The sequence below is a fragment of the Cantharellus anzutake genome (assembly GCF_015039405.1).
Source record: "Cantharellus anzutake strain C23 chromosome Unknown EI90scaffold_5, whole genome shotgun sequence".
Lineage (NCBI taxonomy): Eukaryota > Fungi > Basidiomycota > Agaricomycetes > Cantharellales > Hydnaceae > Cantharellus > Cantharellus anzutake.
In genome coordinates this window covers 988,975-1,012,272 of record NW_024066955.1, presented here as the reverse complement: position 1 = coordinate 1,012,272, position 23,298 = coordinate 988,975, and the positions used below count along the sequence as shown (strand labels likewise).

General features: G+C 52.7%; 3 protein-coding genes across 3 annotated transcripts; all 3 read right to left on the bottom strand.

The window, feature by feature from the left end:
- Nucleotides 1–19,226: 19,226 nt before the first annotated feature.
- On the bottom strand, nt 19,227–19,921 carry EI90DRAFT_3035987 (uncharacterized protein; the record flags this gene model as incomplete). The annotated part of the gene is made up of 5 exons (XM_039058669.1): nt 19,227–19,316; nt 19,349–19,367; nt 19,426–19,565; nt 19,586–19,675; nt 19,857–19,921. 5 exons carry the CDS (start codon nt 19,919–19,921, stop codon nt 19,277–19,279), a joined length of 354 nt encoding a protein of 117 aa, XP_038921921.1. The 3' UTR covers nt 19,227–19,276.
- Nucleotides 19,922–21,660: 1,739 nt separating this feature from the next.
- EI90DRAFT_3035978 (aspartic peptidase domain-containing protein) lies at nt 21,661–22,982 on the bottom strand. The gene is made up of 5 exons (XM_039058668.1): nt 22,653–22,982; nt 22,485–22,584; nt 21,954–22,421; nt 21,843–21,896; nt 21,661–21,767 (listed from the first exon to the last, which is right to left on the bottom strand). The coding sequence occupies exons 1-5, from the start codon at nt 22,862–22,864 to the stop codon at nt 21,714–21,716; spliced, it is 888 nt and encodes a 295-aa protein (XP_038921920.1). The 5' UTR covers nt 22,865–22,982; the 3' UTR covers nt 21,661–21,713.
- EI90DRAFT_2082035 (uncharacterized protein) lies at nt 22,818–23,298 on the bottom strand. Its single transcript, XM_039052537.1, has one exon. The coding sequence runs from the start codon at nt 23,134–23,136 to the stop codon at nt 22,861–22,863; it is 276 nt and encodes a 91-aa protein (XP_038921919.1). The 5' UTR covers nt 23,137–23,298; the 3' UTR covers nt 22,818–22,860.

Here is a 23,298-nt window from a genome sequence, read left to right as displayed (position 1 = left end):
GGACTAAACCAAAACGAGTATGTACAAGCGCCGATATATATAATGGAAGGGGCAAAAGCACAAGGAGAACAAAGGGTAACCGAATCGGAACGAAGACGTCCGAACGGGAACAAAGGGTAGAAGGAGCGGAGCAGTACTGAAGGTCATAAGGCAGGACCTGTGATACGTCCGAAAGGAGGTAGGGAGGGCGAGGCCCAGAGGGGCAGGAGGATGAGGGGAAGTGGGGATGATGACTAACTGGCTAGAATAGGAAGAAGCAGTAGTCCAAATAGGGATGAGGGGAAAACACGAGAAATACATTACAAGCGGCGAGAGTGCCGAAGGCGATCCATGAAGCTCGGGGGTTGCGGAGGTTACGGAGGTTACGGAGGCGGGGTTGAAAGTCCGAGGGATATTGGCAATGGTGTTTACGTAGTATGAGGTCACCAATGCAATGGACTAAGACCGAGGTGGAGTCAAAGTCTGAGGTAGGGACTATGACGGAGGCTCGGAGCAAGGTACGAGCGGTGTCCAAGTGCGAAGTACGGGACAGCAGTGGAAGGTCGTAACTTGGCGGAAGGGTGGCGGAGGAGTAACAGAGGGAGGAGAGAGGGGAAAGGTAAGGGAGAAGGAGTGTAGTCAGGTCCGAAGGTGAGTATCGGAGCGGACGGGGGAAGCGTAGGAGGATGACGGGAGGGTGGAGGTCTTGTGAAGGGGGAGCGGAGTAGTAGGAGGGTGGCGAGAGGGGCGGTGTTCGGTCCGAGGTGAGTATCAGAGCGGACGGAGATAGGGTCGGAGAGGTAAGGAGGAGGTGTGTTGCCAGGACCGAAGGTGAGTATCGGAACGGCAGCGGTAGGTTATGACTCCGGAGGTGAAGAGGGTGGAGGTCCGGAAGTCGGGTCGGGGTCGGGTATGCACGGATATGACAAATAAAGCTGAAAGAACAAAACAATTTTACGCGGCAAAAGCACGAAAAGAAGGGATGAAACAAGTCCGACTCACCGACCTTTTCCATAACCCTTCCCCATCCTCTGAAACAGTTCTCCCCCAAACATCCCAGTGTTCAACCCCGTCTGCTGATGCTGGCTCATACCCAATCGAAATAAGTGATAACAATCAACTGTCAACACATCGGGCAAAGCGCAAAAGGCCAGCTCACCTCATGGGCCTCCCAGTCACATCGCCTCAGGATCCCCCATTAGACAATAAGAAAAGACGACGCACCCTGCCTGCGGGACAATCCAACAATGAGATATTAGATGAGGGAGAGGACGGGAACGGCGAAATTGATGATGAGGAAATGGAGGAATTGATGGACGATATCACTCCCACTGTTCCAAAATCCTGCCCAAAGTCATGGAAGGAACTCCGACAGAAAATCGACAACATCCTCAATGAGCAAAGGAAGAAAAAAACCATTAGTTTCCCACTAACTCAGGTATGAGACTGGAATTTGGCACGGCGCACCACTGATAATTGCATATCACAGCTCACACAGTATCAAATCCTAAAAAGCTGGTTTACACTGTGAATGAAGGGATATAAGAGGCTACCTGCGAGTATCCATATAGCCATTGACCATCATGATGGAAATGGAAGATATTTTGCCACTCAGGTGCGCGCATTGGCACGCTATTATGAAAAACACGAATCTCTTCCACCAGAACAAAGAGGGGGGAAAAGGAAAGGATCCTGTTACCTTGATGATCCAGATGTGGATAAAGCTGCGCGCACTTGGCTTGATATGCAATCAGCAAAGGATCTGACACCGGAATCCTTCTGTCGCGCTCTCAACACCATTATCCTCCCCGAATTGGGGATTGCCCTTAATAAGCCACTCTGCTGCAGGACTGCACGACGATGGCTTATGAAACTGGGATACCGGAGATCTTCACTGAAGAAGGGGGTCTATATGGATGGACATGAACGGGAAGATGTGGTCAAGTATCGGAATGAGGTCTTTTTGCCAAGGATGAAAGAACTTGAGCAGCGCATGACTCACCATGTTTACAATGGGAATTCCTTAGAGCGCAAAGAGCCAGTGCTGAAGGAGGGAGAGCAACGCATCATCCCCATTTGGCATGATGAGAGCTGTTTCCACACTAATGAATTCAGGAGGAGCGCATGGTGAGCACGGATCCAAATCTCATTAGGGAAAATGTTAATTTGCCATGGAGGTTGAAAGAAGGGCAGTCCATCTTGCAGAAAAAGGGCCGTGGTCGCTTGATTCATGTGTCCGATTTTATCAATGAGGAGACCGGACGGCTTGTTGTTTGCAATGAAGATGGAAGCATCTCAGACAAGAATGATGCGCGGAAGATTATTTACCCTGGCACCAATGGAGACCCGTGGTGGGACACTAAACAGCTTCTTGAGCAAATACACACACAAGCCATCCCAATCTTCGAACAAGCCCACCCAAACTGTCAAGCACTATTCATTTTTGATCAGTCCTCTGCCCATGCATCCCTTGGCCCCGAAGCCTTAAATGCCTTTGATATGAATCGGTCAAATGGTGGGAAGCAGCGCAAGCAACACAATACCATAATCCCAGATGACGACACTGTCCCAAATTTGGCAGCACGCGGAAAACCCCAATCAATGGTCACCAACACAGGCGAACCCAAAGGGCTAGAGACTGTGTTGACTGAGAGAGGGTTCAATACACAAGGAAAGAAGGCAAAGTGCAAGCCTCTCTGTCCATTTGAGAACAGGGATTGCTGCCTTGCCCGTATTCTCAGCCAGCAATCGGATTTTCGGAATCAGGTCTCAATGCTGGAGGACTTGATCACAAAGGCCGGTCACCTTTGCATGTTTCTTCCGAAATTCCACTGCGAATTAAATCCAATAGAAATGGTATGTCCATAATTTGAGATTATTAAAAACAAATTACTGAGGTTAGCACTTGTGCAGTATTGGGGCTATGCAAAGCAACGGTACCGGGAGATTTGGAAGCCGAGTTTCTCAGCTGCAAAGGAAGCCGTGATACAATGTTTAGATGCATGTCCACTGGATACAATTCGAAGGTTTATTAATCGGGCCTGGCGGTTTATGGATGCATACCGCAAGGGGCTAACTGGGAAAGCAGCTGCATGGGCAGTTAAGAAGCAGAAAAGCCACTGTGCTGTATCAGAGAGCACTATGGCAGCTATGGATGAAGTTCGAGGGTCATTTTATTCTATGGGAACCAAGGACTGACATATAAAATACATTTCACTATGTCTTGGTACGATAAAAATGCTCAAAATTATTAGGTAAATTTTGAAAATTTGGGCTCAAAATTTTGCAGCGGCTGAAAAAAATAGATAAAAATCCAAATATTGCATTTTTGAGCATATTTCATCTAAAGGTGTCTGAATTTGTCAAAATAAAGCTTAACCACTTGGAGAATTCCGCTATAGAAAATTTCTTGTGTTTGCGTGTCCGCAACTGTACCAAAAATGTCTCGTGTACTTTCTCACCACACACAACAAATAAAGAGAAACATCATTAGTAAACATTAATCAGATTGACCTAAAATAAAAATCGTTCAGAGGAATTTTTGAGAAAGTCAAAAATGGCTGTGTTGTGGTCGAGGAAATGTGTATAATTTGCCCATATCTTCAATTGTAGGAAGTTACACGCAAATTCCTCTGAACGTTTTGTAGAAATCTACTATCTGCACCATATCCCCGATTTATATGCTCTCAGGAGGATACTGGAGAGAGAAAGTACAAACGGGGATTTTTGTTATGGTTTATTTGTACTTGTGCGCTGCATCAGGGCAAACACAACCCAGCTGGTACCCTTGACACTTAATCTGGACTCATATTTCTGAAATCTAGCCTGTATTAGATGCTGACACAAGCACTGGCTTCGCTGCATAGCTTATATTGGCCTGCTTTCTTATAAGACTTGATAAATTAAACGGAAGTATAAATAAACCATAATAAAAATCCCCGTTTGTACTTTCTCTCTCCAGTATCCTCCTGAGAGCATATAAATCGGGGATATGGTGCAGATAGTAGATTTCTACAAAAGGTTCAGAGGAATTTGTGTGTAACTTCCTACAATTGAAGATATGGGCAAATTATACACATTTCCTTGACCACAACACAGCCATTTTTGACTTTCTCAAAAATTCCTCTGAACGATTTTTATTTTAGGTCAATCTGATTAATTGTTGTTTAATGTCTCCATTTCACGAGACTAATCATGGGATAGCAACTTACCATCAGCTGATCTCAGGTTCCCGCTTCCGCTCGCCACTAGCTGGGTGTCAGGGCACACCCCACCTGACCCCGCGCCGCGCCGCCCTACTCCGCTCCCCCGCTATCACTCCCTGTTTCTTCTTTCCCCTTTCCTTCTCTCTTTCTATTTCCGTTCCATGGTCGACTTCCCCTTCTCTATGTATTACTACACACTTAACCCCGCTCCCCCGATCCCCGCACCCGCCACACGCATTCCCGCTCACAGAGCGGCACACCTCTGGGATCTCCCACGGAGATACCCAGGGGAGTGCGGCTGTGTGCGGGGATGACGTGGCTCCTCCCACGTGACCCCAACCGCATGTATATAATAGCACCTGGGGTGGGAACAGAAGAAGCAGCCTTCTTCTCAACTTCCCACTTCAGGTAAGTACTGTAGCTTCCCCTTTTAATGATAATTCAACTTCCCACTTCAGTCGGGGATGCTCACCCCGCAACGGGACCGCCGCTATGCATAGCTGACATCTGTCCCATCGAGTCCCTCGCGCTGGGACCTCGCCGCTTTCGGAGCTGTCCCTGACAGCAGAAGAAGGCTTTAACCTCATTTCCCCTGCCTCCCCCATCTCCCCCGCTATGGTGACCGAAGAGCAGTATGACGAGCTGCTGTCCTGATTCCAAGAGCTCCAAGCTATTGTAGAGAGCCAAGTCCAGAACCAACCCCCAGTGGCGCCCACACCCACGCCAGCACCCGCACCCGCGCCAGCACCCGCACCCGCGCCCAGACCCAAACCGCCTAAAGTTGCCCCCCCCCCACCCCCTTCTCTGGAGCAACCGAAGACCTTGACCACTTCAAGGCTGAATGTGGCATCTACTTCCACGTTCGGGCGGCGGAGTTTCCCGACGCCCTCTCCCAGATCCTCTTTGTCCTGTCCTACATGAAAGGAGGGACTGCGGGAGCATGGGCAATGCAGTGTACCATCGCGCTGCTGACGACAGGCTCCCCTGGGCTTACCATGGACGAGTTCAACACGGAACTCGACGCCATGTTCCAAGACCTGAACCGTGAAGCCACGGCCAGGCAGAAGCTGGCCACCTTGTGACAAGGCACCGACTCTGTGGACAAGGTCATCCAAGAGTTCGAGATCCTCGGCCCCACCTCGCGGCTAGGAGATGTAGGGCTAGTAGACCGCTTCGAACAGGCGATCAACTCCTGACTCCGAGAAAGCATCTACTGCCTCCGCCCCATGCCGACTACCTGGGCCGAGTGGAAACGTGAGGCCACCCTCCTTGACAACCAGTGGCGACGCTTCCAGGCAACCCAACCCCGCTTCCCCCCAGCCAGGCCCCAGCTTCCACCTGCGAGATTCCCACTCCCTACCACCCTCCCACAAGCCCGTCCAGCCCCTGCACCGCCGCGCCCCCAACCTGCCGCCACACCACCGCCTCCTGCACCGCGCCCTGTGGCGGGAGGAGGGCCGCAACCTATGGACCTCGACCGCTCAAGGATAGACCAAAGACAAGGCGGCCTCTGCTACAATTGCAACGCACCGGGGCACATCGCGCGGGACTGCCTGCAGCCAAAAACCCACTGAGCCAGGCGGATGCACCTGGAGGACCTCAGGGCACTCATGGAGGGGCTGAGGAGGCGACTGGTGGATGAACCAGGGACAGAGACAGATGGAGGAGAAGGGCAAGAGGTAGAAGCCCAAGAGGATTTTCAGGAAGGCGACCAGTGAGGGACGCGCCCCGGCCACCTGTAGGCGATAGTACTAGCTCGTGTAGATACCGTGACGCACCTAAACCAGCGCCGACGTCCAAATTCCACCGAGTTATCGCCAAGAAAAAGAGGAAAACCGCGTCCTCGAACAGTAAGGACAGAGAAACACCAAGCGCAGCGCCCGAAGTAGCGGTCCTGCCACCCGCTATCTACGTGCTGTCCAAACAACCCCCCAGATCCCTCAACCTAGCTGTAAAGCTGACTACCCTGACCTCCCTCACCACTGTCTCTGCGTCCGCCCTCCTAGACTCGGGGGCCACCGGGAACTTCATAAGCCCCGAGTTTGTCAGAAAACACCGGCTTGAGACGATCCCGCTCCCCCAACCCATCCCCGTCCACAATGTCAATGGCACCCCAAATGAGAATGGGGCCATAACCGAGGAACTAGAGGCACTCCTGACGTTTGGACGGCACACGGAGCGGGCCCGCTTCGCCGTCGCAAACCTCAGGCGACAGTCCCTCATCATCAGACACTCGTGGTTGCTGCACCACAACCCAGAGGTAGACTGGACGCGGCAAAGGGTCAGTATGTCCCGCTGCCCATCCTCCTGCCGGTCGGCACGAGGACACGCCGACTTGGACCCCACAGTGGAACCTGGGGACGGGATTTACGCCGCCATCATCCCTCCAGGGTGGGGACACGAACTGAGAGCAACCACAACGCCATCTCAGCAGATGGCCCAGGAAGCCCGCGGACCAGAAGTAGAACCCGCGCCATTTGAGGTGCTAGTCCCAGAACAGTACCAGGACTTCCAGGACGTGTTCTCGAAAGAGGCCTTCGACCAGCTGCCCCCCCGGAAGCCCTGGGACCACGCGATAGACCTGGTGCCAGATGCCAAACTCCCGAGAGGGAGGACCTTCCCCCTGTCACGACCAGAGCAGAAGGAGCTGGACGAGTTCCTGCGTGAAAACCTGCGGAACGGGCGCATACGGGCATCCAAATCCCTGATGGGAGCCCCAGTCTTCTTTGTCAAGAAGAAGGATGGATCTTTGCGCCTAGTCCAGGACTACCGAAAGCTCAACGAGATCATGGTCAAAAACTCATACCCCCTCCCACTCATTTTGGACGTTCTAGCATGCCTCCAAAACGCTAAGTACTTCTCGGCGCTGGACCTGCGCTGGGGATTTAACAACGTCCGCATCAAAGACGGCGATGAGTGGAAGGCGGCGTTTTCGACCAACCGGGGATTATTTGAGCCTACTGTCATGTTCTTCGGCTTGTGCAACTCCCCGGCGACGTTCCAGACAATGATGAATGACATTCTCCGAGACTTCATTGACCGAGAGGTCGTCATCTGCTACATGGATGACATCTTGATCTTCACTGCCACCCTGGAAGAACACCGGAAGGTCGTCCGAGAGGTCCTGGAGACGTTGTGGAAGCGGAGGCTCTTCTTGAAGCCGGAAAAGTGCAAGTTCGAGCGGAAGCAGATCGAGTACCTCGGCCTCGTCATCTCCGAGGGAAGTGTCGCGATGGACCCCGTGAAAGTCCACGGTGTCCTTGACTGGCCAACCCCAACCAAGGTCAAGGAAGTACAGTCCTTCTTGGGGTTCGTCAACTTCTATCGCCGGTTCATCAAAGACTTTTCCGAGACAGCCTGTCATATCCATACAATCCCAACCTCCTTTCCGGGCTCCCGGAACTCCGAAACCAACTTCCGGAGCCCTACTTCCCTTCCGTCACTTTCTCCTTGCCGACTCCCAAGAGGTTATCCCACCTCCGGCTCGGACACCACCTTCGGTCCGACTCCGGAACATTCCGGGTCCGACCCCAACCTCGACACCTTCCAGACGAGTACGCAACACCTATGCTCCCGACTCCGGACCTCCGCTCCGGAATCCTGTTTGCGTCTCCGTCTCCGGAACCTCCGGTCTTAGCTCCGACCTCGGACTTTGACCCCACCTCCGCTTATACCCATTGTATTGGTTAGCTCATTCCATTTAATTACCTTTGCCAATATTCCGGAGTTTAACCTCCGAGTTCGGACTTTCCGGACTTACTCCGGACCTTGCAACTATTGCATTGTCCATTTCAATTCTGCTATTCTCCCTCATTCCTATTTGGGCTGCTGCTTCCTTTCTATTCAGTCAGCTAGCCATTCCCGACTCCCATCCTCCTTCCTTCCTCCTTGGGCCTTGGCCCTTCATTCCTCCTTTGGGAAACACCATTGAGTCAAACACTTGACCCTCGGTGTTGTTCCTCTTTCCATCTCCCTTTGTCTCCTTTCGTCTTACCCTGGTTCCTTTTGATTCCGGACCCCTCCTTATATACAATGTACCTAGTAACTTGTAACCTCAGTCCGAAATCGACCTGAAATGCCCCCTAGAGACTTCCTGCTCACCTACTGTGAAATTAAGGACCAAATGGACAAACAGCAATGGCACAGCGCTCCGCTTGAGTCGCTGAGGCCAAGGTCCCTCCACGCTAAGTCTCCGATTCCACTCCGGAGTCGTCCGAATCCGCCCATTCTAACACAGCCCGCCCCCTCCATGCGCTGACCCGCAAAACCAAGTCATGGACCTGGGGACCTGACGAAAACCACGCTTTCCAGGCCCTCAAAGATGCCGTCACCTCCACCCCGGTCCTCACCTTCCCCACTGATATGGGTCGCTTCAAACTCGAGTGCAATGCCTCTAACTTTGCGACTGGCGCGGTCCTATCCCAGCTCCAGACAGACGGAGAGTTCCACCCCATAGCTTTCATGTCCAAGAGTTTTACGGACATAGAGCATAACTATGAGGTGTATGACAAGGAGATGCTTGTGATCGTACACGCCCTCGAGGAGTGGTGGCATTTCCTACAAGGAGCGGAGGAGAAAGTTGAAGTCTACTCCGACCACCGCAACCTAGGGTACTTCCGCACCGCGCAATGACTGAATCGCCGCCAAGCGCGGTGGTCACTCTTTGTCAGGGCACACCCGCCTGACCCGGGCCCACCCGGGCCCACCCAGCCACACCACACCCGCTCCCCGCTGTCTATCCCCTCCCCCCTCCTTCCTCCCTCTCCTCCCCTTTCTTTTCCCTCTTCTTTCCCCTTTCTTTATTTCGTTCTTCTCATCTTCCCCTTCCTGTTTATTTCTTTCTATCTACACGGACCACCTTCCTTTGTATCGATGTACTATTGACCCGTCCAGCCCACACACCCGGACGGCTTCCCGCTGTGCCCAGCACGCGCGCATGTAGCGGACGCTCTCGGGATCCCCCACGGGGACACCCGGATGCCTGCGGCTGCCTCCGAGGATGACGTGGCACCTGTCATGTGACTCAAGCCGCATGTACATAAATGTACCTGAAGTGGGAACCGAAGAAGTAACCTTCTTCTCACATTCTCCACTTCAGGTAAGTAGTATAGTTTTCCCCTTTAATAATAATAACACATTCTCCACTTCAGTCTGAGTGGCCAGGGACCACTGTCCCGGATCGGGCCCGCCAGTACGCACGCCCGCTCCACACCCCGCGACGGCCTCAGTGCCGGATATTACCCCCGGGCCCTCTCGACCCCGGACGCGTCCCTGACAGCAGAAGAAGGTTTTAACCTTATTCCCCCCGCCTCCCCCACCTCCCCAGCCATGGTGTCAGAAGAACAGTATGACGACCTGCTGGCCCGCTTCCAGGAGCTCCAAGCCATTGTGGAGAGCCAAACCCGCAACCACCCCCCACCCGCACCTGCACCCGCACCTGCCCCTGCACCCGCGCCCGTACCCACACTCGCGCCCAGACCCAAACCACCGAAGGTCGCTGCCCCCACTCCCTTCTCGGGAGCCAGTGAAGACCTCGATCATTTCAAAGCCGAGTGCGGGATCTACTTCCACGTCCGCGCAGCCGAGTTCCCTACCGAACTATCCCAGATCCTCTTCGTCCTCTCCTACATGAAGGGAGGACCCGCAGGGGCGTGGGCGACACAACGGACGATCACCCTGCTGACAGCCACCTCCCCCGCCATAACCATGGACAAGTTCAACACAGAACTCGACGCCATGTTTCAAGACCCGAACCGGGAGGCCACAGCTCGGCAGAAGTTGGCAGTCATCCGCCAAGGGACTGACTCCGTGGATAAGGTCATCCAGGAGTTCGAGATATTGGGGCCCGCCTCGAGGCTAGGCGATGTCGGGCTGGTCGACTGGTTTGAGCAAGCGATTAACTCGCGGCTCAGGGAGAGTATATACCGCCTCCGCCCCATGCCCACCACTTGGACTGAGTGGAAGCGCGAAGCCACGCTTCTGGACAACCAGTGGCAACGTTTCCAAGCCACCCAACCACGTGCACCCCCACCTAGACCCCCATTCCCGCCAGCTCGACCTCCGCTGACCGCGACCCCATCCCAGACCCGACCCACGCGGACCCCCCACGACCTGCTCCCGCACCTCCGCCCCCCACCCCAGCAGCCCGTCCTACACCAGGGACGGGCCCCCAGCCGATGGATCTCGACAGGTCGAGGACTGACCAGAGACGGTGCTACAATTGTAACACCCCGGGTCATCTTGCGTGAGAATGCCCACACCCCAGGGTCAGCCGAGTACAACGTCTCCACCCGGAAGACCTGAGAACATTGATGGAAGGGCTGAAGAGGCAGTTGACCGAAGGGACAGAGACGGTGGAGGGGGAACCAGAGGAAGAACCTCAGAGGGATTTTCAGGCAGGCGACCGGTAAGGGATGCATCCCGGCCGCCCGTAGAAGATAGCTCGTGTAAATACCGCAGCGTGCGTAAGCCAACGCCAATGCCAAAGTTTCACCGAGTCATCGCGAAGAAAAAGAGGAGAAACGCATCCTCCACCCGTGAGAACGAGAAGACTCCAAGGGCAGCAACGCCCGAGGTAGCAGTCTCCCCCCCAGCCATTTACGTCCTTTCCAAGCAGTCCCCCAGGTCTCTTAACCTCACGGTGAAACTGACTGCCCTAACCTCCCTCGCATCGGTATCTGTATCAGCCCTCCTGGACTCAGGAGCCACCAGGAACTTCGTAAGCCCCGAGTTCGTCCGAAAGCACAACCTAGAGACAACCCCCCTTCCCCAGCCCATTCCCATCCGTAATGTCGATGGAACCCCGAACGAAAATGGAGCCATAACAGAAGAGCTAGAAGCCCTCCTGACCTTCGGGTGACACACAGAGCGGCACGCTTCGCGGTTGCAAATCTCGGGCGCCAGTCCCTCATCATAGGACACTCGTGGTTGCTGCACCACAACCCAGAAGTGGACTGGGTACGACAGAGAGTCGTCATGTCCCGCTGTCCGTCCTCCTGCAGACAACCGCGGACACAAGATGATCAGGACCCGGTACTGGAGCCTGGGGATGGGATCTACGCTGCTATCATTCCCCAAGCTGGGGCCATGACCTGAGAGCCACCACGACCCCCTCGCAGCGGATGGCCCAAGAGGCCCGCGACCCGGAGGCTGAGCCTGCGTCGTTTGAGACGCTAGTACCAGAGCACTACCAGGACTTCCGGGATGTGTTCTCCAAAGAGGCCTTCGACCAATTGCCCCCCGGAAGCCCTGGGACCACGCTATAGACCTGGTACCGGATGCCAAACTGCCCAGGGGGAAGACCTTCCCACTCTCGCGCCCGGAACAGAAAGAACTGGACGAATTCCTACGCGAGAACCTACAGAACGGGCGCATACGGCCGTCCAAATCCCCCATGGGAGCACCAGTCTTCTTCGTCAAGAAGAAGGACGGGTCCCTACGCCTGGTCCAGGACTACAGGAAGCTGAATGAGATCACGGTGAAGAACTCGTACCCGCTCCCCCTCATCTCAGACGTCCTCGCCCGCCTCCGCAACGCCAAGTACTTCTCAGCCTTGGACCTACGCTGGGGGTTTAACAACGTCCGGATCAAGGATGGAGACGAGTGGAAGGCGGCATTCGCGACCAACCGGGGCTGTTCGAGCCCATGGTGATGTTCTTCGGCCTGTGTAACTCCCCGGCGACCTTCCAGACCATGATGAACGACATCCTGAGGGATTTCATCGACCAGGAGGTTGTCATCTGTTACATGGACGACATCCTGATCTTCACGGCCACCCTGGAGGAACATCGAAGGGTCGTCCGAGAAGTCCTAGAGACGCTGAGGAGAAGGAGGCTCTTCCTCAAGCCAGAGAAGTGTAAGTTTGAGCGAACCCGGATCGAGTACCTGGGCCTCGTTATCTCGGAGGGTAACGTCGCGATGGACCCGGTGAAGATCCAGGGTGTCCTCGACTGGCCCCCCCCAACCAAGGTGAAAGAAGTACAATCCTTCCTAGGATTCGTAAACTTCTATCGCCGGTTCATCAGAGACTTCTCTGAGAAGGCCCGCCCCCTTCACAGGTTGACCCAGAAGACCCAAACCTGGAACTGGGGCCCGGATGAAGACGATGCCTTCCATGCCCTCAAGGAAGCCGTCACCACAGCCCCTGTCCTCTCTTTCCCTACCGATCACGGCCGCTTCAGGCTCGAGTGCGATGCATCCAACTTTGCAACCGGCGCGGTCCTCTCCCAGCTCCAACCGGATGGAGAGTTCCACCCGGTAGCATTCATGTCCAAAAGTTTCACGGATGTAGAGTGCAACTACGAAGTGTACGATAAAGAGATGCTTGCAATCGTCCGAGCCCTCAAGGAATGGCGACACTTCGTGGAAGGTGCTGAGGAGAAAGTCGAGATCTACACTGACCACCGTAACCTGGGCTACTTCCGGATGGCCCAGAGGTTAAATCGACGTCAGGCCAGATGGTCCCTTTTCCTCTCCCGCTTCCATTTCACCCTCGTCCACCGCCCAGGGAAGCTCATGGGGAAACCAGACGCACTCTCTCGCTGCGCTGACCACCCGAAGGGAAAGGACGACAATGAGGGGCTGACCCTCCTCCAACCGGCCTGGTTCGAGGCCCGTGGGACGGAAGCAGTCTCAGTGGAAGGTGAGGAGGCAGATATCTTAGAGAGGGTACGAGGAGCGAGAGATCATGACGAACAGGTGGTAAAGGCCATGAGGGAACTGGGAGAAGGAACGTTGAGGTCGGACGAGTGGGAGAGACAGGGAGAGTTGGTCCTCTACCGAGGCAGGGTGTACGTTCCAAAAGACCCACAACTCCGCCACGATCTGGTACGGCTACACCACGACGTGCGGGCGACGGGACATCCAGGGCGATGGAAAACCCTAGAGCTCGTCTCCCGCGACTACTGGTGGCCTCGGATGGCAGAATATGTCGGGCGATACGTACGTGGATGCGACACCTGTAACCGCGTCAAACCCTTCCCCGCACGGAAGGTTGGGAAGCTCACCCCAAATAAAGTTCCCACCCACCGTTGGCAGGTGATCTCGGTAGACATGGTGGGAGAGCTCCCAGAGTCGAAAGGTTATAATGCCATCCTAGTTGTAGTGGACCGTCTGTCCAAACGCATCCACACGATCCCCACCGTGACATCCGTGGACTCGGCTGGTATCGCCCAGCTCTTCCTAGAGCACGTCTGGAAGCACCACGGGCTCCCGGAAGAGATCCTTAGTGACAGAGGGAGCGCCTTCGTCTCGCGCTTCTCGAAAGAACTTGCAGATCTCCTGGGGGTCAAGCTAACCCCTTCAACGCCCTACCACCCCAGACTGACGGACAGACAGAGCGGGTTAACCAGGAAATCGAGGCCTATCTTCGGGTGTTCGTCAACCACCGCCAGGACGACTGGGTGGACTGGCTCCCACTGGCAGAATTTGCCTACAACAACCGCGTCCACTCGTCCACCCGTCGAACCCCCTTTGAGCTTGACACCGGGCAGCATCCCAGGATGGGGACGGAGCCCACACGTACGTCCGAGGTAGAAGCCGCCGACGCCTTCTCGTCCAGGATGATGAAGATGCAGGAAGAGGCGAAGGCGGCCCTGGAGCACGCAGCGGACGAGATGGCCCGCTACTACGACCGAGGTCGAGAGACAGCCCCCAAGTACCAGGAGGGTGACCGAGTCTGGCTCAGCGCCCAAAACTATATGACTGACCGCCCGACCAAGAAGCTAGACCATAAGTGGCTAGGCCCCTTCAAAGTTGTCAAGGTCGTCTCCCCGGCTGCCGTCAAGCTCCAACTCACCGCACGGCAAAAGGGAATTCACCCAGTCGTATCTGTGACGAACGTAAGACCCTACCGCCCGGACGAGATCGCAGAACGACCCCCCGACCCCCGCCCGGGCCCAGAACTCGTAGATGGAGAGGAGGAATATGAAGTGGAAAAAATACTGGACTCTAAGTGGTTACGCCGGAAGCTCTGGTATTTAGTAAAGTTCGCGGGTTGGCTGAACTCAGAGAATGAATGGCTCCCCCGAGACCAACTAATCCATGCCCCTGACTGGATCGAGGAGTTCCACCAAACACACCCCCACGCCCCAGGAAGGGAGAGAACGAACCCCCTGGCCGCTTCGAGGCGAAGCGGCTTAAGGAGGGGGTGATGTCAGGGCACACCCGCCTGACCCGGGCCCACCCGGGCCCACCCAGCCACACCACACCCGCTCCCCGCTGTCTATCCCCCTCCCCCTCCTTCCTCCCTCTCCTCCCCTTTCTTTTCCCTCTTCTTTCCCCTTTCTTTATTTCGTTCTTCTCATCTTCCCCTTCCTGTTTATTTCTTTCTATCTACACGGACCACCTTCCTTTGTATCAATGTACTATTGACCCGTCCAGCCCACACACCCCGGACAGCTTCCCGCTGTGCCCAGCATGCGCGCATGTAGCGGACGCTCTCGGGATCCCCCATGGGGACACCCGGATGCCTGCGGCTGCCTCCGAGGATGACATGGCACCTGTCATGTGACTCAAGCCGCATGTACATAAATGTACCTGAAGTGGGAACCAAAGAAGTAACCTTCTTCTCACATTCTCCACTTCAGGTAAGTAGTATAGTTTTCCCCTTTAATAATAATAACACATTCTCCACTTCAGTCTGAGTGGCCAGGGACCACTGTCCCGGATCGGGCCCGCCAGTACGCACACCCGCTCCACACCCCGCGATGGCCTCAGTGCCGGATATTACCCCCGGGCCCTCTCGACCCCGGACGCGTCCCTGACACTCTTCCTCTCCCAATTCCACTTCACCCTCATCCACCACCCAGGGAAACTCATGGGAAAACCTGATGCGCTCTCGCGCTGCGCTGACCACCCGAAAGGCAAGGACGACAATGACGGGTTGACTCTCCTCCAACCCGCCTGGTTCGAGGCCTGCGCGGCGGAGGCAGTCACGGTGGAAGGCGAAGGGATGACCATCCTCAAGAGGATCAGCAGGGCAAAGGACCTGGATGAGAAGGTAGTAAAGGCGATGCAGGAACTGGGAGAGGGCACGCTGAGGTCGGATGAGTGGGAGAAACAAGGAGAGCTGGTTCTGTACAGAGGAAAAGTATACGTCCCGAAAGACCTGCAACTCCGCCACGACCTAGTGCGCCTGTACCATGACACGCTGTAGGAGAAATAATATTCAAAGAATAAAACAATGATCTATCAGAATAGTCAACGAACAGGTGACAAGTTCAGACGTTTAACAGATCTCATGATCTTTATGAGACTGGACAGACATTAGAAGATCATTATAAATTATCTACACCCATGTAGCATGAGATTTAATCTACTACAATCATGCCTAGAACCTGGCATAGGTGTAATATTCAAAGAATATATCCCTACAACAAGAAAATAGCACATAGACGGCAGAATAAGAGGGAACATTGGGAAAGAAATGTGAATATCTCGGGAACCAGTAAACTTTTGACTGTAATCTTTTTACCATCTGAAAGGACTGTTTCTTAACTTTATCCACGGTTTTGTTTCATTCTAAAAGCTTCAAAACTGACGGAGATATTGCTCAAACGGCGAAACACCTTATAATTCATATATATTTATTTGCTAATTCTTACAAAAAGTAATGTGACTCAAGGGAAATATATTGGCGCCCGGAAGTCTGGCGGACCAAATACCATATGACAGAGTATTCCCCGGCGCGGGCGGACAGTTTTTGATCGCATCAGAAGAGGAGAAAATGCTAAAAAACCAGATCTTGTATATTTTCCCATGATTCATCAAAACTTTTTGATTTTAAGCTCAAATAAATCGGAACAAAGGAATGATTGATGATCTGGATCTCGGATTATAAGCATGAAGTGATTCAGAAGTCCGCGGATCAGTTAATTAATTGGGAAGGCTCTAGAACATTAGTAATGATGCGGCTTCACAAAAAAGGGGTCAATTAGAGAACAGTCTAGAAAGTTCCTTTATAGCCGAGTCATTTCTAAAGATAACCGTTCGTAATTAAGGCGGTGTAGAGCATAGCTTCAGCGCTACAAGATCCCGCTAAGATCGGCCCAAAAGACAAAGAAATGAATTACTTATTGCTGAGTCATGTCCTAAGTCCATTATTAAGCTTACACAGCCCAAGCCCCTATATCATTCTAGAACTATCTATAATACAAATGTAGCACATGTAACTAGTGCGAGGCGTGGGAGTAGAGAGGTCTCTGAAAAGCATAAAAGGCCGCCGCTTCTGCCCCCTCTCAAACCTCAGGTAGAAATAAAAGTTTAATTCTCCTCACCAGTGGTTGGTTCGTTTGCTCCAAAAGATAAAAGCAAATATTAGTTGTTAGCTAATATAAAACTAACATGTCACTCTAAGCGTGAGTTAGGGTCAGTTAGACACAGCTGAACAAAAGTGTCATAGTGAGAATTAGTGAGAATTTGGTGGAGGGACTTCTTAATTGAATAATCTCTCAGCAATACTTGGTTATCACACCACAGGAGAAAAGTGAGCAATCCTGAACCTGCTAGATAACTAGCATGCACTCTAAGCGATAGAAAGAGCAGTTTGGTCACTCCTGTATTGAGTAACATTTATTGTGGAATTATTTTATTAGTAGTTTTCCTTCAGTAAATTATCAGGAAAATCACGTCCTGCTGAAAAGTGGTATATCTAGGTGTAATATTGACTAGAAATCATAGTAAAGTCAATATAGAATTTTATCCATAGACAATCTATACGTCAGGTGAGATCGTTGGGGGGTGTTTATTGTTGTTTAGACAGTGAACAATTATATATTTGGCAACCAAAACACGGTCAGTACGCAAATCAGCACAAACTCTAATATCGTTATTGGATGTAGGAAACTGGTTACATAAGGTGATCCAGCTCCGCTCCTTCAGCGTGTGCGACGGGGCATCCAGGGCAGTGGAAGACCCTGGAACTCGTCTCCCGCGACTACTGGTGGCCACGGATGGCGGAGTATGTTGGGTGGTACGTATGCGGATGCGACACCTGCAACCATGTCAAATCCTTCCCCTCTCGTAAAGTGGGAAAGCTCATCCCGAACAAGATCCCCGCCCGCCGCTGGCAAGTAATCTCAGTAGACATGATTGGAGAACTCCCCGAGTCCAAGGGCTACAACACTGTCCTGGTCGTAGTGGACCACCTATCCAAACGCATCCATGCAATTCCAACGGTGACAACGGTGGACTCAGCGGGGATCGCGCGGCTTTTCCTCGAACACGTCTGGAAGCACCATGGTCTCCCTGAAGAGATTCTCAGCGATAGAGGGAGCGCATTTGTCTCGCGATTCTCAAAAGAACTCACGGACCTCCTCGGCGTCAAGCTCACCCCCTCAATGCCCTACCATCCCCAGACAGACGGGCAGATGGAGAGAGTAAACCAAGAGGTAGAGGCTTACCTCCGGGTGTTTGTCAACCATCGCCAAGACGACTGGGCAGACTGGCTCCCGCTAGCGGAGTTCGCCTATAACAACCGCGTCCACTCCTCCACCTGCTGAACCCCTTTCGAGCTCAACACTGGCCAACACCCTAGGATGGGGACAGAGCCCACACGCACATCCGAAGTAGAAGCCGCTGATGCCTTCTCATCGAGGATGATGAAGATGCAAGAAGAGGCAAAGGCGGCGCTAGAGCACGCGGTGGACGAGATGGCCTGCTACTACGACCGGAACCGCGAGGTGGCCCCCACGTACCAAGAAGGCAACCAGGTCTGGCTCAGCACCCAGAATTACACGACAGACTGCCAAACCAAGAAGCTGGACCATAAATGGACCGGCCCCTTCACAATTATTAAAGTTGTCTCCCCCGCCGCTGTCAAACTCCGGCTCACCACCCGACAAAGAGGGATCCACCCAGTCGTATCGGTAACAAACATCAGACCGCACCGCCCGGACGAGATCACGGAACGCCCTGCCGACTCCCACCCAGGCCCAGACCTCGTGGATGGAGAAGAGGAGTACAAAGTAGAGAAAATCCTGGACTCCAAGTGGCTGCGCCGAAAACTCCGGTACCTGGTAAAGTATACAGGCTGGCCACACTCAGAAAACCAATGGCTCACGCGCGACAACCTAACCCATGCCTCAGACCTAGTCGAGGAGTTCCACCGGACGCACCCACATGCCCCAGGGAGAGAAAGAGAGAACCGCCCAGCCGCCTCGAGGCGAAGCGGCTTAAGGGGGGGTGATGTCAGGGCACACCCCACCTGACCCCGCGCCGCGCCGCCCTACTCCGCTCCCCTGCTATCACTCCCTGTTTCTTCTTTCCCCTTTCCTTCTCTCTTTCTATTTCCGTTCCATGGTCGACTTCCCCTTCTCTATGTATTACTACACACTTAACCCCGCTCCCCCAATCCCCGCGCCCGCCATGCGCATTCCCGCTCACAGAGCGGCACACCTCTGGGATCTCCCACAGAGATACCCAGGGGAGTGCGGCTGTGTGCGGGGATGATGTGGCTCTTCCCACGTGACCCCAACCGCATGTATATAATAGCACCTGGGGTGGGAACAGAAGAAGCAGCCTTCTTCTCAACTTCCCACTTCAGGTAAGTACTGTAGCTTCCCCTTTTAATGATAATTCAACTTCCCACTTCAGTCGGGGACGCTCACCCGCAACGGGACCGCCGCTACGCATAGCCAACATCTGTCCCATTGAGTCCCTCGCACCGGGACCTCGCCGCTTTTGGAGCTGTCCCTGACACTGGGAAACCTGGCTGCACCCTGTCAGGACTGTTTTGGCATTCACTAATAGGAGGGCTAAAGTGGGAGCTCAGTCTCTGTGAATGAAGAACTGAATTACTACGTTTAGTACTAACGTAAAGCGGGAGCTATAGTACAGAAGAGTACAGAGTAAGTAATGTAACAACTAACTAAAAGCAATGATACTAACCTCAGTCTCCGTGAATGAAGAACTGAGGAGAAAAGGAAAGTAGAGCGAAAACAGTATATACAATTATATACATTGTGTCACGAGGCAAATATGGATGTAAGAGGGATCATGTGGTGTTGGTTGGTAAGTCACGGGTCGTTGTTACTCCAACATTCACATGCCTCCCAGCACTGATTGCGGTGATCTCTCGTGATTTCTCACGCAACTTAGCCTGAATGGGTAAGGGGACACTGCCTCAGACATATGCTGGATGTTTTGGCCAGATGCGCGAAGCGGACCATTCAGTGGAGGTATGTACTGAACTTCCGCTATTGAGGAGAGCACTCACTTGCCTTAGCCGTGCTTATAAAGGGACCCTGATGGCCCCCCTTTCTCCTCCCCCTATCGCCTGGTATCTTGTGCTCCCTCGGTGAGTGAGATCCAACTTGCCGCCTGCTTTTTCCGGGCTTACTCCTTTGACCCACTGCCGCTGCCACTACCGACGCTCTGTTCTCCCTGAACTTGCTACTGCCAACACTTTTCGCGGTGTGACTTCACTCCCGCTTGCTTCAGCTTTCAGCTCTTGCTGCCTATTCTTGTCTCCCACCTCCTCCCCGACACTCCTCCTTTTGGTTCATCTTTCTTTTTGGTACATCTTTTTACATCATCTTTGTACATTAGTTCTGTGCTGTATTTTGCTTTTGATGTTTATCTGGTTACATTGTCTTTGTACATTAGCTCTGTGTTGTATTTTGTTTTTTATGTTTCACTACTTCCAACTTGACTCTTATCATCACTCCCATTAACCTTTGTCTGCTTTCTTTCTCCTCTTTGTACGTACGAGCACAGATCGGGTCATGCATCGCGTGCATGCTGCCAATTCCACCTGGCCCTTTGTGGCCATTTCCCGCTACCAATGCCCGATAGCCCTGATTAGTGTTTACTAATGATGTTTCTCTTTATTTGTTGTGTGTGGTGAGAAAGTACACGAGACATTTTTGGTACACTTTTCTGCTCCATGTGATTACATAAGCGGAACACGGAACCAACCTACGTTGCCCACCCCAGTAGTAGTTGAAGTGAGAATATGAAAATTATTTCACCGTTAGTGAGCGCCAATTCAATATTGGAGTCCTTATACGCTTTTTCATGTAATGACTAGAACTATAACTCGCAGGAATGCAAGGTGTAACTTAAAGAAACGCTCGAATGGAGCCCCATGGCTACAGATATTCACTGAAGCCTGCTAGAAGTTCTTCATTTCGATACCCATTGCAACACCAGTGTGTTACGTATGCGATTGCTGTGGGAGGAACATTAAGAACCCAACTCAAACTTGGAGCTGCAGTAGAGGCCGGTAACCGGCCAGAGCCGTGCTATGGCGCCGGCAAGCTCCGAAAGCGTCGCGCACGTGTCTGGCGCGCCTCTTAAAACGAAACCTCGGCCACATTTATGTATTATTGTCCGCCACCAAATGAACTGGTTCAATATTGGCACCAGTCGCAGGAGTTTTACAGCTGTGCATGATTCGAGTGTCCTGAAAATCAAATATCAAGGGTGTACATACTTACGCTCTACTTTAGTAGAGGCTGGGATTCTGCCTATACATACGCCATGTGGTGATCGCGTTGTTGATGAACGTCTTTGATGATCTGTCGGCGTGTTCGTGGCGATAATTACCTCAAAGTACCAATGCGGGTTCTCTCGATTAATGGTATTGTCCATCTCCATATTGGAAACCAAGGGCGCTTGAGCTAGCGGAGACAGGTTGAACATCCCCCCACTATTGATAGGTACGTTGTGCCTACCCCAGCTCTCGCTGAATCATTGAGCCACCTCTGTGATGTCTCATGCACATGACTGGGGGGGCAACTGCTCGCCTGGAACCGATAATATGCTCGCCAACATTGACTGAAATGAAATGGCCAGCTCGAAAACATGGTTCTCACTGGCTAAAAAATTTTTCATCCGCAGTAATTGGGGGTCGCGTAACGAAATGGAGCGCCGCACTCATCGTCACGGCAAGAAGCTGATGATTCAGTCCTCGAGCGCAATTCAGACGATATTAACTCCATGTGTGTTAAGGGGGACAAGGACTTCTTATCCGACATATCCAATTCTCGGAGTAGCCGGTCCTGTAGGTTTAGCCACTATATCCGTTCAATGGGTCCTCTAATATCGTAAATCCCGAGAACCTCGCTTCCATCCGTTCCGAACCTGTCCCCGAAACCTGTGATGCTTGAAATCAACATCCTCTAAACCCCTTCTTGTTCTTCTCCTCTCCACCAACCAGTACCACTGTTGCGTTTGTCATTGGATCAGCCTCCACTTTCCCCGCTACACAGTTTGGTCCTTCCCCAATGTCTGCCACTCCTCCCCTCCGTGCAAAAATTCGGATGAAGAGTAGCGGGTTCTGCCGCGTCACGGAACGTCACCAATTATACAAGCCCATTTCCTGTCTGATTCTGATTCTTGGACCAACAACACATTGCCGCTGATACCGGTGATGTGTTCAGGGTATTCATCGTTTGAGGTAAGAAAATCATTGTGAATCGCTAGCTAGTTTAACATAGCTTTCCAAACAGGCTAGCGTAGCAGGATGGAACAAAATTGATCTGCGACAACATCCCTATATGCATCCCGGCACCCAGGAAGTTGAGCATCTCATGCGCGGGTGGCGAAACCGATGCGCGAGTTGGTCGTGTCATAAACGGAATACTGTATCGCATACAACACATGGTTCATGATTAAGTCCTATGCTTTCAATAGAAAGGAGCGGTGGAATATACTCACATAATTCTCCAAGAATTTCTGCCCAATGATGAAGTTCACGCCACTCGCGCCACCCTAGGATAAATAACACCTTTCGTCAAGATACTCGTCGACAAGAGGATGAAAGCGTACGTCGGAGATCCACGAATAGAACTTCCCACTTGGAAGCCCAAATGGCCCGTACTGAGCGGCAGGGATGAGATATTGCGCCGGCGATAACGGGAAGGCTGAATTTCCTATCATGAACGAAATAGTTCCCGTTGGTCTGGTTGTCCAAGATGAGAGACCCGTCGTAGGATCTGTGCTGCTGCCAGACGCTTTCAAGAACGCCTGGTATGCAGGGGTGGGAATGTAGATCAGAGTGGTGCCGGTGTCGACGATGGCACTGGCGGATGAAGATATAGTGGTGATCCCGTACATGATCGACACGATGTTGATCCCCCAGTAGTAGGAGAACGGTGACACGATGCTCTTAGGGAAATATGTCAGGGGGCCAGTGTACTTCGAGGTGTCGACACCACCCAACGTAAGCTCGCCATTCTGATCTGCAGTGTCAGAACCGGTTTCAGGTTTAAAGTACACTCCCAAGACTTCCGTGCTCTATTGAAAAGTGGAATGATATACATCAGGAACTCACATGAATTCTCCTGGAGGATTACTTACGATGGACCCTTGTGAGTACGCATTGTCGAGAAAGGTGGGAACGGTATTTGTGCCCGATACGGTCCCGCTCGTAAGATCAGTGGGACCCACGCCAAAGATCCTACACAATTACGACGAAGATCAGATGACAACATACTCGGGAAGAAGAAAAAGCATTTTGGAGCATACCCGTCGACACCGTCAAAACCGCTGGCAGAGGAAGCTGCGCCAAACGACTGCGCGGGAACAGTCAAACTCCCAACTGAAACGCTACCCGTACATTCTTTACCGGAAACCGATCCTGAGCCGTAGCTGACTTGAAAGGTGGCACTGCAGCCAGATCCAGCGTAACGCGTCGACGCGCCAACCCAAGTATTCGCAGAGCCAGTGTCGACGATCATCCGAGAAAAAGGTTGATTCCCAACGGTGACTGACACATAATAGCTAACATCTGCATTGGTGCAGGTACACTACCAGCGACGGCCGCGGAGGTAGCAAACGACTCGCGACGGATCTTTTCTCTTTCGATAAAATCCGTCATTGCCATCTCAGTGTAGCTCTTTGTGATGTTAATAGAGTGTATAGTGTTCTTCAGGCCATCAGTGATAGGGGATCCCTTGGCCAGTGACGCAAGGGAGGCAACGAGAGCGACCTGAGTGGTTAAGCGGATCATGATTGTAGGTGAGGCGGCGAGTTGTGTCAAAGTTGCAGCCCCTCCCTCGGACCTTTATACCTGGATACCATCCCAGCGAACAGGTTGTCCAGTGTTACGTGTGTGGAGTTGGCCAGAGGTTTCGGAACGGAAGTCGTAAACTCACAATAGCTTTCGCAAGCA

Excerpts from the sequence above, each read along its gene's own strand:
- EI90DRAFT_3035978 (XM_039058668.1), bottom strand. The coding sequence starts at position 22,864 with ATGATCGTCGACACTGGCTCTGCGAATACTTGGGTTGGCGCGTCGACG. Across the intron at positions 22,422-22,484 it reads CGTACTCACAAGGGTCCATC|AGCACGGAAGTCTTGGGAGT; the intron begins GTAAGTAATCCT and ends ACTTTTCAATAG. Across the intron at positions 21,897-21,953 it reads TCTATTCGTGGATCTCCGAC|GGTGGCGCGAGTGGCGTGAA; the intron begins GTACGCTTTCAT and ends TATTTATCCTAG.
- EI90DRAFT_2082035 (XM_039052537.1), bottom strand. The coding sequence starts at position 23,136 with ATGATCCGCTTAACCACTCAGGTCGCTCTCGTTGCCTCCCTTGCGTCA.